Genomic DNA, 14329 nt, shown 5'->3' with positions numbered 1-14329 from the left:
AGGAAAAGCGTTTCTAAGCTGGATAGATCTGTGGTTGACTTCTCCAAGACTGTGGAGAAGAGACAGCCCACTCGGGGCGGACAATGAGAGTGCACTGCCCGAGTGCAGGCAGCATGAAAGGGTGGGTTTGTGGCAAGCTGAAGGTTACATGTCTTGTCTAAAAGACGGTTTAAAAGTTGTAGCTGATCTGGAAATGCTGGCTAGTTTTGCCAGACCTGTTGTTTCAGAAGCCAGAAATGTGTATATTTATGTAAAGTTTCCAAACTGTTCAATGTTGGCCAAGTAGCTTCTCCACTAACTCACATTAAAAATACCTGTGTGGACTGGTCAGAAGATTTAAATGTGGCTCGTCACTCACCAGTGTGCTCCTTAGGTTTTAAAGGGTGCCTTTGCATGTGCTGCTCACCCTATTTGCACATTTTCTCCCCAGTCCTCTAGCTTTGTCCACCTGCCAAATATCCTTGTCCTTGAACCTGGCTCAGATGTCAAGTGCTCCAAGAATTTTCCTCTGACTCCTCCCCTGAATGTACTCAGCACTCCCTCCATTCTGGTACTTTGCACATGTGCATTGTACTTATTCAGTTGGCATGATTTTTTCTGTCTGTCTCCTATTCTAGCCTGTGGGCCCTTTGAGGGCAGGGGCTGTCTCCTCATCTCTGTAAATGCAGGCCTTGGTGATGAAGTGACAGGTTGCAGTGAGAACAGGAGAAAGAGGAAATGGCTGGCACATAAAACAAGTCAGGACGAGAGTATTTGAGACTATGGTTGGTGAACGTGGTTGAACATTGATTACCGGATTTTTGCAGCAATTTTGCTGCTTTAAACTGCACCAGTAATTGTTATAAACCCAGCAAGACACAAGTGCTAAAACAAAGAGCAAGAAGAACAATAAATAAGGCACAAGGTGAAGAAGATGGCAGGAGACGGCAAAAAGAGGCCAAAGACCGAAAAAGAAAAAATGGTAAAGTGTTTTTATCAAGAAATGTCTTAGGAAGTCTGAACTTGGAACGTCACGTATAGGTTGTAACAGATGGAATTGGGAAAGAGAAGGCACAAAGAATGATAATCCCAGAGCTGAAGTGTGGCAAATCTCCTGGCACATACTGGGTACCAGATCAATTATTGTTGCATAAATCTAGCAACAGGGACATACACAAGTGAGCAGCGGATGGGAAAAGTAGGCTGGAGATTAAAGAACACAATGATGAAAAAAGAGGGAGGATCAAACAAGTGCAGGCACAACAATGGGTATTTATTGTAAATTGACACAAAGTATGTAAATGTGGTTGAATTTGGAGGGCAAAGAATTGTAAATACACATGATATAAAGATGTCCTGTAAAAATAAAATGCCATTTGAAAGCAAAAAGAGATGATAGATGAAAAATGCTTTGGAAATGGAAAAGTATTGAACTAAAGGAATCAGATATGAAAACTCTGAATTTGCAAAGTGTTTAAGTTATGGGTAGACAATGCACATTAAAATACTGGGCTTCAGCATACAAAAAAGAAGCCCCAAGCCTAAGGGCTTCCTTTCAGATTATAGTAGAAGGGGCAGGAAAATGGTTGGTTAAAGCTCACTTTCAGTCTCCGCTCTGCCACCTTCTAGCAGTGTGACTTTACCTACCCCCATGTCTCGGTTTTCTCTAGGAGAGTGGGGATAAGAATATGCACACCTCAGGGGGTTGCTACGAGGACTAATTAAGACAAGACCTGTAAAGCACTTGGCACCAAGACTAGCACTGCAAACACTCCATAAATGCCAGCTGTTATTATAAACTCCTTGACAGGAAAGTCAGGGAGCAGAGAAACTTAAAGCATCTCTATAATTACACAAATTGTGATAAAACAAGTTAAACTCTTGCTTGGTTTTCTTCTAAATTGGATTTTGTAAGCTAAACACGATTCTCTCTGTATCTTAGAGCAGTTGCTAGGAGAAGCTGGCAAAAGGCAATAAAGTGGTGAACTCAGCCATTGTTCCTAAAATAAGTATGACATGAGATGGGAGGCCTTGGAACGGCTTCTTTTCAGAGGGAAAAAACAACTTCCCAAATGAGGAGTCAGGCCAGAACGCTGACGGTGGTGAGAGGTGGGCCCAGAGCAAGGGGTGCTGAAGCTGCACTTCTGCAAACGGCTGGTGCGGGGCCTCCAGCACCTCCTTGCTGTGAAAAATGTATCGCTGGGGATCACATGCAATTATTTATGGAGCTATGTCTTTATGCACTTTAATAGGATAATTTAAACTGGATGTTTGAGGAAAAGACAGAAGAAACTATAGATGTGTACCCATTTTATAGGAGGAAAAAGAAATGGTTGGAGGAGATAGTTCACACAATAGTCAGGTGCACAGGTGTGATGTCTGCACAGGTGTGATATCCACACAGCTAGAATAGAATCGTTTATGTGATTATCAGCTGCAATGACTCAAACATGCTTATCTTTCCAAGACTCTGTTTCCTCATCTGCAAGATGAGACAAACACTGCTCAGGAGCGTTATACCATGAGACCGAAATGGGACAGAGCTTTCAAGTGCATAGTATACTAAGCGCTCTGTGAAAGGCTCACACTAGTAGTTCTGACATTACTATTCACGGAGGTAGGAAGCATTCAGTTTCTCAAGTATTTGTAAGATGTTCTCATGTACCATACCCATAAAAACATAATTTTATTGAGTTGATTTCTATTCAAGTGTATTGTACTTGGTTTTGGTACCTATAAGAAAGCTTTGCCCTGGCTGGCGTAGCTCAGTGGATTGAGCGCGGGCTGGGAACCAAAGTGTCCCAGGTTCCATTCCCAGCCAGGGTACATTCCGGGGTTGCAGGCCATAACCCCCAGCAACGGCACATTGATGTTTCTCTCTCTCTCTATCTCCCTCCTTTCCCTCTCTAAAAATAAATAGATAAAATATTAAAAAAAAGAAAGCTTTAATAAGAGGAATGCATACACTTTTGTTAATGAAGCATTTGCATTAAAAGTTAATTAATTTTTATTTATTGATTGATTTTACGGAGAGAGAGGGAGACAGAGAGAAACATGGACTTGTTGTTCCACTTACTGATGCATTCATCGATTGCTTCTTGTATGTACCCTGACCAAGGATCGAACAGCAACCTTGGTGTCGAGGGACAGCGCTCTGACCAACAAACTACGTGGCCAGGACCTTAATTTATTCTTGATCAGTTTAAAAGGGTGACTCCTAACTCCTCTTGGGGCATGCATTTTGCAGGGTTAGTTACTTTAGAAAGTAAAAGAAATTTCTAAAACCTCTGGCCTAGGTTGGTAGATTTGTGGCTAAATCAACAAAGGGTGGATTCAGGTTATGAAAAAAGATGTACAATCCTTCTCTTGCATAAAGTACCTCATCCCCTTTATTTATTTTTTGTTTCTGCTTTTGTATACATTTTGGTGGTAATCGGGAGACAAAGATTTGGTGTCTGGCAAATACTTATAAAGTATGCCCCTTGCCCCCAAGTCACTATTCATTCATGTGAAGCTCTCAGGAATGAGAAAGGTCTGTTGAAAACAGCTCCAGCTGTGAGAAAGTTGCAATTATCTGCAGCTTGGATTCTCCAACTAGTTACTTTTTGGTCTATGTTATTCTTCTAGATGCTGTTCGTGACATAAGCCAGCTTCTCTAAGTGGTTACACATTATTTGGTGAGAAATACTGAACAAATATAAGCCTGCCAGGTGCTTTACCTAAGTTTCTCCCAAGAAAACCACAAAGTGCCTTTTATGGGGTCATTTAAATGAGTTATACCAATAATAAGCAGTGAGACTTACAAATACATAATCGAATGACTCTGTTTATTCCTAATAAGTATGGCAAGTAGATATTCCAGAGGTTGCTAAATCAAATGCTAAGTGCCTCAGCTGTTTGAGATTCACCAAGTTTCTTTCTTAATGAGAAACAGATAATGCTGGCTGACAAGAACACGAACCAAATGGTCCCTTCTGGCCTGATTACAACAGAGGGGAGAATATGAGGCAGAGAGAAGATGCCGAACACAATGCACTTCAAAATCAAAAGCCTCTGTAGCTCATGCATTCCAAGGCATACACCAAACTCTTCTCAGCATACATTTAAAATTAAATTCACATCTGACCGTACCGCTTTTGCAAGCTTCACACCATGCTCGTAAGTGAGAGGTTTTTCTTTCATGTACAGCAAACGGGCCAAGGTTTTGGGGTCATCACGGAGATCAATCTGGCAAAACACACACACACGTGATAAACTCTTTCTTTTCAGGCACAAGCAGGTATTTTAAACTGTGACATAATAGAGGTCCTCCCCCTTCCCTTAACATCTATGAAGTTGCCAAGTTTTCTTTAAGGAAGCCCATATGCACGCCCCTGTTATGTCTAAAACTTAAAGCGGCTTCTTTGTAAATTTATACATAAGGCTTTTCTTGTCCTCTCCCCTTCAAAGCAGTTACCCCGGAAGCTGAGGACTTTCTCCAATGATTCTGTGGCTGTCTCAGCTCTTTTTGGAATTTCCTATTTATTTCTAGAGCATTCTTACAGGGCCTATGAGATCAGTCTTATTCCCTTACGGAGATGCTCATTTGATCCTAAATTATATCACTCATTTTTAATGGTTACTTCCCGGTAAAATAGATTTCAGCTTTTCTGAACCAAACCTTTCCCCTGAAAGGGATGAAGATTTGGCGCCTGCGAGGAGGGTGTTCTGACAAGTGTGCTGCGGGCTCTGAAGGCAAGTCCTGAAGAGGAGCTTCCAAAGGGTTTGCTCAAGGAGCAAGCATTAATCTTTCCAAAGGTGGAACTACTCTGAAAGTAGCATGTATGTTTGGATTAGGTTTTATAATTTGATAGATATTTTAGTTGCTTTAAAATCCCACTGTGTATGAGAACCCACGCATCCATGGATGGGTGTGACTGTGGGTACGTGCAAGCTTGTGCTTTAAAGAAAAACCAATATATTCATATATTAGGGTCCTATTTATAAGCACATTGTGCAGCTTTACTAATCTGTGTGGCTTTTTGGTTTTTGGCTTTAATTGTTCAGCATAGCGCTCGAGTCATATAGAGATGTTCGCATGTCCCACCACACAGTTTGGCAGCAGGATATCTGGGCTGCGTCAAGATGGACAGACATTATTATTGGGAATCAAGGCAAAGGACTTCATTTAAACAAATAATTAACTTACAGAGCAGAATCATAGACTACATTATTATTTATAAATGTGTCAACTCTATGTCCATATCTTCTGTAGAAAATATTTCTACTTTCTTTTATGTTTTTTAAAAAATTTATCTTTGTCAAGCAGAACATGCAATGAAAAAATAGAAAGCAGCAACCTATGAAACAGACAACAGAGCCCTTCAGTATCTTTCCTTTCTGTGTCTTTGGGATAGTAATTTAGGTTTAACACAGCAAAGGGCAAAATCTATTTACAACTATACAAATATACAAAGTTGGAACAATATTTAAAACCTTTGTGCAATTGCTGTTGGAAATTCAAACAGTGGACCTTTATTAGCTTTCAAAACACTTTTAAAGGCTTTTACAGCTGCAGTTTTGTTTCTCTGGTATATCTGTTTTCACTTTTGTTCTAAGTTCTCGAAGACCACAGGGCTTAAAAGGAATGGAGAGGAGTGAATTTCTGAATCCCCTACCCAAGAGTGTTACTAGGGAGTTCCCGTCATAATGTGACCATTTTTACTGCTGGGGTCATTTTGACATTCACACCTATTTTGTGGCCTTCAAACAATCATTCATTTCAGATATAAAACATATTAGGTGATAGGTGTAATTGACATCCCCACTTCAACCCTCTGGCTCAGGGCTGCAGATGGGTGCCTAGTTCAAAAATTACTTTTGTTATTTAAAATAAAAAGCCGAGAGATTATTTTTTAAAGGTCACACTAAAACTTCCTGCCTCATTAGATAGCTCTTTTGTCTTTTCAACTATGGCTAAATAATTGTGCAGATCTTAAGAACGGACTGTTCATGGGATTGGTGTCTCTGAGATCCTCTTCTACAGTGTTTGGTAGATGAGGGTGTTGAAGAGATCCCTGAAGGGTCTTCCCCTTTCGCCCACCTTTTTTCTAACCTGGGTTCCTATGAGGACGTAAGGCACATGAGGCATGCAGTCCTTCAGCTCCGGGACCCACTCCTCCTGGACATTGTGGTAAGAGGCAGGATTGACGACCGAGAAGCAGATCAAAAACACATCAGTGTTGGGGTAGGAGAGAGGCCTCAGCTGGTTGTAGTCCTCCTGTGGGAAAAGCAAAGAGTTTGTGCAGCCTGGGTGAGGTGGGTGCCATGTGGTTCAGGGAGCAACACGGGCAACCTTCCCCTGTGACCCGCTCCTTCCCCTGCCCTGGGACCTGGTGCTTCCTTACATTCCTAAAAATTAAAGAGCCATCGGTTAGAAAAACCTTTGTGCTGTGCAAGGAGATTATAAATTGCTCTCTTTTAAGATGAACTTTCAAAAAGATAGTTTTTAATAGCTTTAGTAAGATAATTTACATACCATAAAATTCACCCATGTAATGTGTATAATTCAATAAGGATTATTGCAATTCTACTATCACGTTGAAACTGTGTGGTATTGAATATGGACTTAAATTATTGGGCCATTGGCCAAGGCACAGGAATTCTCTCCCTATACAATTTTTAAAAATGGCATTCAAATGTAACATTATAGAAAAGCTAACTAAAATGCAAAACAAGAGTTGTTGCCAAATCAGACACCACAATAGTGGAGGAAATATATTGCGTGTGGGTTTAGAACACAGAATTTGAGATTTGTTTCTAAGTTTACCCAGGAGCCATAGTGTGTGGCCTAATAAATAAAATGTCAGCTTAATTCTTTTCTCCTGAAAGAGTTTTCAGACCAGAAGATGCTCTGGCTGGAGAGTTCCCAGTTACATGAGATGGTTATGTGTGTGCCGTGCCAGTGGGAGGCGATGAAGACACAGGGAGACAGCAGGCCATCTCAGCTCTGGGAAAACATCAGCATGTACCCTTTGTTACATACAAAATGTATTAGGAAGTTCTGAGGTAAAACCTGCTATTTCAGTAGAAGATTTTATGTATTTTCATAGAATTTAGTAACATATAAGCCAAAAGTAATTTTATATGTATGTGTACATACTTTTGCTGTATATGTGTGTATACTATGCATACCTACATGTCCCCACACACCACAATGATATGTGTTTGTACACATCACACATACTTATATATGTATACACACCACACACATATGCATACAAGTACATAGGTATAACCAAACATATATGTTCACACTTATCACATACATTTGCACATAGATGTGGAACAACATGTGATTTCATTTTTTAGGGTCCTGACTACTGTCCCTAATATTAAAAAATTATGACACTCATATATGCTTACTGCAAAAATTTGAACATTCCAATAGTACATGGAGTAGAAGTGAAACTTTGTTATCATTTCCTATATGATCTCTGACAGGATTTCCTCTCTTTCCAGAGGAAACCACTACTTAATGGTATTCGTTCATATTTCAGGTGTACAGCATGGTGGTTAGGTGATCATATATCCTACAAAGTGGTTCCCATGATATTTCCAGTACCCACCTGGCCCCGTACACAGTTATTACAATATTACTGACTGTCTTCACTAGGCTGTACTTTACATCCCTGTGACTATTTTGTGAATATCAATTTGCACTTCTTAATTTCTCACCCTTTTCACCCAGCTCCCAACCCCCTCCCCCTCTGGCAACCAACAGTCTGTATCTATGAGTCTGTTTTTATTTATTTTGATCTTTAGATTCTACATATAAGTGAAATCATATGGCATTTGACTTTCTCTGTCTGACTTACTTAATTTAGCATGGCACCCTCTAGGTCCACCATGCTGTTGCAAGTGGTAAAATTCCATTCTTTCTTATGGCTGAATATATATTCCATTGTATATATGTACCATGGCTTTTTTATTGTCTATTGATGGGTCAAGCATTTTATATTTATAAAGATATTAATATAATATACACATAATAGGTTTATAAAGATAAAATGATTATATAATTGATATTGTTTTGCCACTTTTAAAAAACTTACTGTGTCCTGGATATTTTAAAACAGCAATGTTGCCGTCTTTCTATGGACCCTGTTAATGTCTTTTAAAAAAGGGGGTGCGCATGTACAGGGTGGGGCAACAGTAGGTCCACAGTTGTTTGTATGGAAAATGATACAATAACTGATAAATAATACTGCAAGAACAGATTCTGTGTTTCACATACTCACAACTGTAAGCCTTCTGTCGCCCTGTCCCGTACATGAACACATGTGGCTGGAAGGAAGCTCCTCAGGTTGTGAGGGGCGCTCAAGGTTGGTGGGCTTCCATCCATCTGTGGTTTAGCTACTCCAAGCACCCAGCCACAGGGCTCAGTGCACACACCTACTACTGTTCCTGCTGCCAGTGCTATTCAAACCTAAGCAGAGGTTTTAAGCCACCTAAACAAAATGTAATGCAAGATGGCAAAGATGCTGAAAGATCTTAAAATCCTAAAAATAAACCAAAAGAATTAAAAAAATTAGTTACTGTGGGTCATTTACCATATTTCTATTAAAGCAAATAAATGGAGTTGGCTTCATTGCTAAATAAGCATTGGCCCTGCTGGGCAATTGCTCTTAGCTGAGCTGTGCCCATGTTCGCGTGCGCGTGTGTGTGTGTCTGTGTGGCGGCAGGGGCAGGGGAAGGACTTGGTGAGTATGTTGTTACCAGCCTCCACTCTTTACACAGTTAACCCTGAAAACGAGGTCTTGCCTCCCACAGTCTCTTAGCCTCTCTTCTTTCTCTCTGGGACTTTGACTCTGTAAGTAGCCGTGAGGCCCCGACACTAAGAACTCCTTCCCAGGCCATCACCTACACCTGTTTATGACAACACCCGCCCTCTGCCACTTGTTCCCCCATCTGGACTGTCAAACAAGCCCCACTTATACTCTGTCCACAGCAAATATTCCATAAGTACTGTTGACTGATGAGCAGACACTGGGTCTTCAGTGACCTGCAGCTGAACACAGGGCTCTTCCATGGGCCGCTTACTGTGGTAGGATCGCCCTCGGCGTTTGAGAACATCGTGATGTCCTGTTAGCCAACCGGCTTGCCTTTACCCACTCTCCTACTCTGGGACCAAGTACACCAGCATCTCTGGAGAGTGGGCTTGCGTATCTGGGCTTTCTCACTTCATTGGCCTGGAGCCAAGGACTGCTGACTTACATCATCATCATCATCTTCACCAACAACTGAAGATATATCAAGGGTTTATTCCTAAGGGCCGGGCATTGTTTCAAGCACTTAAATGCATTATCCTGTTGAATCCTCACCACTGGAAAGATGGTCCCATCAATCTTCACATGTCATAGAAGAGGAAGTTAAGCTCAGCAGAGGTTTGGTAATGGCCAAATGTCACAGAACTCTTAAATATCAGGATGGAATATTTAGCCTGAATCCAACTCCAGCTCTTAATTGTGACCACACTATTTTATTCAGAATTTAAAGTGGCAGGTTAAGCATTTTTTTGAATATTCAGTTATCCAGGAATCTTAATACAGACTCACGCTTTGCCCAGGAATCTAAGAAATTTAGAGGTGCCTGCGGTATAGTATCTATTTCATAGCCTGCATCTGTCAGACACTGCCACCAGATGGCAGCAGACACTGTATATTTAAAATCTCAAAGTGGAAACACAATGGGGGGGAAGTGTCACTGGCTGATGTACTTGATAGGAGCGCATAACTGGTAGTTTGAAAGGATCATGTTTATATTTGACTGTTTCCGCTGAAGCTGTCAAGAGTCCCTCCGGCTGAGTGACTTCCGAGTGGGTCCTTCCTTGGGCCTATCCTGCTCTGCCTTCTGATGGCCCTGCTGTGGAAACCTTAGTCTTGCTGTGCTATTCCACTGGAAAAGACTCACTGTACTAATTGCCTCCTCTAGCACTGTGAAGGACGTGTTATGGATTATATAAGGTGAATAAGAATTGGAAAGCCAGTTGAGGGAAAGAAATGAAAATATGGGAAACAGTTCAATATGTAGAAGTGAGATAGGTGAAGATTTTCTTGTTCTTTGTTAGCTCTCTGATGATAGAATAATACAGAATATTTATTTGACTGAATTGGAAAACTACAATTTCAAGGCTGGAGGAGGTCTTACAGATCAGTTAGTGCAGTGCTCCCAAAAGTATGGCCCCTGATTGGCAGCACTGGAATTGATTGGGAGCTCAGTAGGCACGTCCACTCCCAGGCCCTCCTGGAGCTGAGGCTCTGGGGGAGGGGGATTGCACCATCTGTGTCTCAACATGCCTTCCGGGTGACTCTGTTGCAGCTCACGTTTCAGAACCATAGGTTATTGAGCCTCGCTTTCACCTCAGCCAGTTTTATAGTTTAAGAAACTGAAGTCTAGACAGCCTAAGTGATTGCATTGGGACTACTGAGCAAACATACCTTCAAAGAAGCCTCACACCTGGGCAGGCCAGGCTCCTTTCAGGCCCCATTTGCCACTGGCTGCCGCTATGAACTGTGGCAGGGGGGTGCGGGTTAATAACAGGAAGCATCCCCTGGGGACTCAGAGCCGGCCATGGGAGGTTGAGGGACCTGTGCCAGTTGATAACTTAAGTGAGTCTTTGTATGTGTGTGTGCGATGGAGCACATTTTGTGCTAGGTTGGAGGCTGAGAGAGGGAGAATGGCTGTGAGGCGTGGATATAATGTTGCTGGTATTTGACACGGAGAGTGGAAGACCAGTGCTTGAGTGCTTCTTGAAGAGACAATGTTTTAATCTAAAAGAACAACTCAAAGGGGCCGTTGGGGGGGTTAAAGTGGACAAAGAGGCAGGGGTGAGAGTAGAGGTGGGGAAGTGAGGGGGTGGGTAAGGAGGGATTTGGGGCAAGGTAGGCTTTGAGTACTTCCCACCCAACTTCACCCCAAAGGCAGGAGAGTGTTTGGTTTGAAGGCAAGTCTGGTGTTCTGGGATGACTGGGATGAGAAAAGCCCAAGCCTAGCTTTAGCATTAAGTCCATAGGTGAAGCGTGAACCCGCTAGACCAGCCCTTCTCAGACTTTATGTACATTTGAATCCCCTGGGACCTTGTTAAAGGGCGGATTCTTATTCAGCAGCAGGTCTGGGATGAAGCCCGAGGGTTGGCATTTCACACAGTTTCCGGGTCGTGCTGGCACTGCGGGTCCAGGGACCACTCTCTGAGTGGCCAGGAGCATTGTTCTGCATGCTCCTTCCCCCCTCCTCCCACCCCTTATCCCCCACGCCCACAGTTAATTGGAAATAGAATTGCTTCCAAGTCTTCTTGGGTTTATCGACATTTATCCCGGATTTTCAGCACATCTCATTTTCATGGTGTCCAATAAATACACTCCTATCTGTCAGGCTTGGTTTGGAAAATCTGGGCAACAAACCTCGGATGGCAGTGTAGCACAGTGTCTAAGAGCATGGGCTGGGGAGGCATGTTTGCTGGGTTCAAATCCCAGCCCTGCCAGTGACTGATGTGTAATCCTGAATAAGTTCTCTCTGCCTCAGTTTGCTTATCTATAAAATGAGGTTGGTAATAGTGCTAGCCTCATAGGACTTTTTATGGGTATAACATGTGTCAATATTTATAGTCCTTTAAGAACAGAGCCTCGGATATAGTAAGCTCTTTAGGGGTCAAGAGTCCATCCTCCATCCTGTGTCAATGACAGCTGCCGTGTCCCAGCCCTCGTTGGGTATCAGGGCTGAAACTGAAACGAACTTTCTCTAAACTGAGTAGTAACGAGACCCACATGTTTACATGCTCTGGCTGAACCTCTGATAATATCCCTACAGGTTCATTTTTCTTAATTTGGGGGAAAGTAAGACAGTGTCCTAAGGTTACCTTTACTAATAACTTGCTGCGTGGGCAAACTGCTTCCTAACCCCCAATTTGCACACTTCCAAAACCACATTAAGATGCATGTGAGCAAGAAAGGGTGAGTTGCTCATTGAGGAAAAACATGCATTTTGAGGTTTTAGGCAAACTTTCCATAGAGGATTGATGCCAGGTTCTGTGCTCCAGATGGCCTCACTGGGTGAGCCAATAGCAAAGGGGAAGACTGGCTACCTTCCAAGTGGACCCTGGGTTGCTGGTAATGAACCCCAGATGCACTTGCCCCTTGCCTGATCCCACGTCTCTTCAGTGCATTGGGGACAAGGGGCTTCAGAAATCAGGGCCGGTGAAGACGTGCGGTGTGCAGCCCTGGCTGAGGGCAGCAGCTGAGGGCCTTCCGGCTCCCATGCTCCGATGGTCACTGGTGACAGCTAAGCTGCCGTGAGCTGTGGTTTCTCAGTGACAGACACCACTGAGTGATTTCCCTATGGGGCTTGTGTGCAGAGGACCCAGGGGATTGCCCTACTGAGAAACCAAAAGACACCAAAAGATTCTTGTTCCTCCCTGGCAGGGCCACTAACTACCACTTTTGCAAATGTTGCCTTTGAGATATGTCCATCCTGGAGTTTGGCCCGAGAGGCTGCAATTTGAGCAGGGTTTTGCCCACACTGCTCCTGGAAGCCAGGGTCCAGTCAGAGAAGGAGGCAAGTTGTCTTAGTACCATGGCTGGCTCCAACTCTAGATATTGGGCAGGGGGTGGGAGGGTGCTGGGCTCAGAGCCGTGACCTGGGAAAGACCCCTCTCCTAGTTTGGCACTCCTCCCCCGGCGAACACCCAGGCTCTGCTCCAGCATCCCCACCCCAGCATCCTGCTCTCACTTGGTCTCTCATGACACATTCTAAACAAACTGGCCTGTGAGCACGTCATGGAAAAGTCAGTGCTTGGACTCCTTGTCACTGAGCCAAAGCTCTGAACTCTAGAGATCCCTTCGAGAGAGACTTTCTGCAACGTGCTCCAAGGGACACGTGCCGAGCAGGATGAGCCGGTGAGACCTAAAGAGATCTGCCTTCCAGGCCTGGCCTCATTGCCTCCCCAGTGTGAGCTGAGGGCTAGTAAGCAGAGTCACCGGAGATAAAGCCCTCACTTCATTGCCTAACCTAATGTTTGGAATTCTACAGAACAGACGACCTAGAGTTCTGTAGACTTTGTCTTTGAAGGATTTCACTTCAAGTTCAAATATTAATGTGTTCCAGAGTTTTGGGGAGAGAGTAAAGTTTCATAGCAGCTGCCATGTGCTGCCAGTATATGTATGTGACTTCATTATAAATTGTCTTTAGCAAATGCTTGGCTGACTTGTGAAGGCTGGGAGCGGGTCTCAGGGGGGGCCAGTGGGGTTTGCAGTTGTGCCCAAGGCTGACGAGGTGCAGCCAAGCAGTGGGGACTAGGTCAAATGATTTTGTTCAGGGGTATCTTGGAGGGTAGAAATAATGAGTTCATATCACTTTACCATTCAGAACACTTGTGCTTCTTGAGGTTGGTTTCATCAACTCTGACCCACAGTTGGCTCAAGACAAAGGAGAGAGACATTGCTCCTTGGTTTATTCATGAAAGAAAGTCTAATTATTCACAGCAAGATGGAACTCCATAGCAGGGCTCAGAGACTTATTTCCGTTTTTGTGGTTCAAAGAGCAATCAAGTTTGAGATTACCTCTTTCTTATTAGTAACTCTGGCCAAATGAGTGTTTTTGAGTTAGTTACAGATGTTCCTTAGCTATGTGACTGCAGCAACATTACTAGAATATAACTGAGGAGGGTGGACTATTCCACCTGAGACATGGAATGGAAATTTTGAGACAAGGCTTCTAAATTAAATTTGTTACAAAGTCTTACTGGCAGAGTCATAGAACCATGGGAATCAACTCGGGTAATAGTTATTTCTACCACCTTCGAATGTTAGGAACTGTGCTATAAGCACCAAAAACTTCTAGAGTAGTGCTTCTCAAATTTTAATGTGCATACGAGTCACCTGAGGATCTTTAAAAACAAATTTTAGAATTTAGTAGGTGGGGCCTGAGATCTGCATTTCTAATAAGATCCCTGGCGATGTCCGTGCTGCTAGTCATTGGACCACACTTTGAGTGACAAGCTTCTAGAACAGTGGTTCTCAAAGTATGGTGTACAGACCAGTGGCACAATCACCCGGAAACCTGTTAGGAATGGAAATTCTTGGGTGCCACCTGTAGAATAAGGAACTCTGGGGCTGGGGCCCAGTGGCTGTTTTTTTTTTTTAATTTTAAATTTTTTTATTTTTACAAGGCCTCCAGGTGATCCTGATGCCTGTTCAAATTTGAGAACCACTGGTCTACAAAATGAACTACCTGTCATTCTTTAGTGTAACAAATTTCGACATTTAATAATCCTTTCCTGCTGAAAGGTCTCCCTTAGGTCCAGCCTCAAGTCATT

At 43.0% G+C, this 14329-nt stretch overlaps 1 protein-coding gene across 2 annotated transcripts in view; it reads right to left on the bottom strand.

The window, feature by feature from the left end:
• Nucleotides 1-14329, bottom strand: part of RHOJ (ras homolog family member J) — a 76769-nt gene that overhangs the window by 7137 nt on the left and 55303 nt on the right. The window contains exons 3-4 of one of the 2 annotated variants that reach the window (XM_045823655.1): nt 6062-6238; nt 4111-4206 (exon numbers count right to left, since the gene is read on the bottom strand). In XM_045823655.1, the coding sequence (XP_045679611.1) occupies nt 4111-4206; nt 6062-6238 (273 nt within the window). The remainder of the gene's footprint in view (nt 1-4110; nt 4207-6061; nt 6239-14329) is intronic. The other variant, XM_045823656.1, reaches the window with a different exon arrangement.

This window comes from Phyllostomus hastatus, unplaced genomic scaffold (genome assembly GCF_019186645.2).
Source record: "Phyllostomus hastatus isolate PE091 unplaced genomic scaffold, TTU_PhHast_1.1 phas_scaffold_501, whole genome shotgun sequence".
Classification (NCBI taxonomy): Eukaryota; Metazoa; Chordata; class Mammalia; order Chiroptera; family Phyllostomidae; genus Phyllostomus; species Phyllostomus hastatus.
This window is presented reverse-complemented; position numbering and strand designations above follow the sequence as displayed.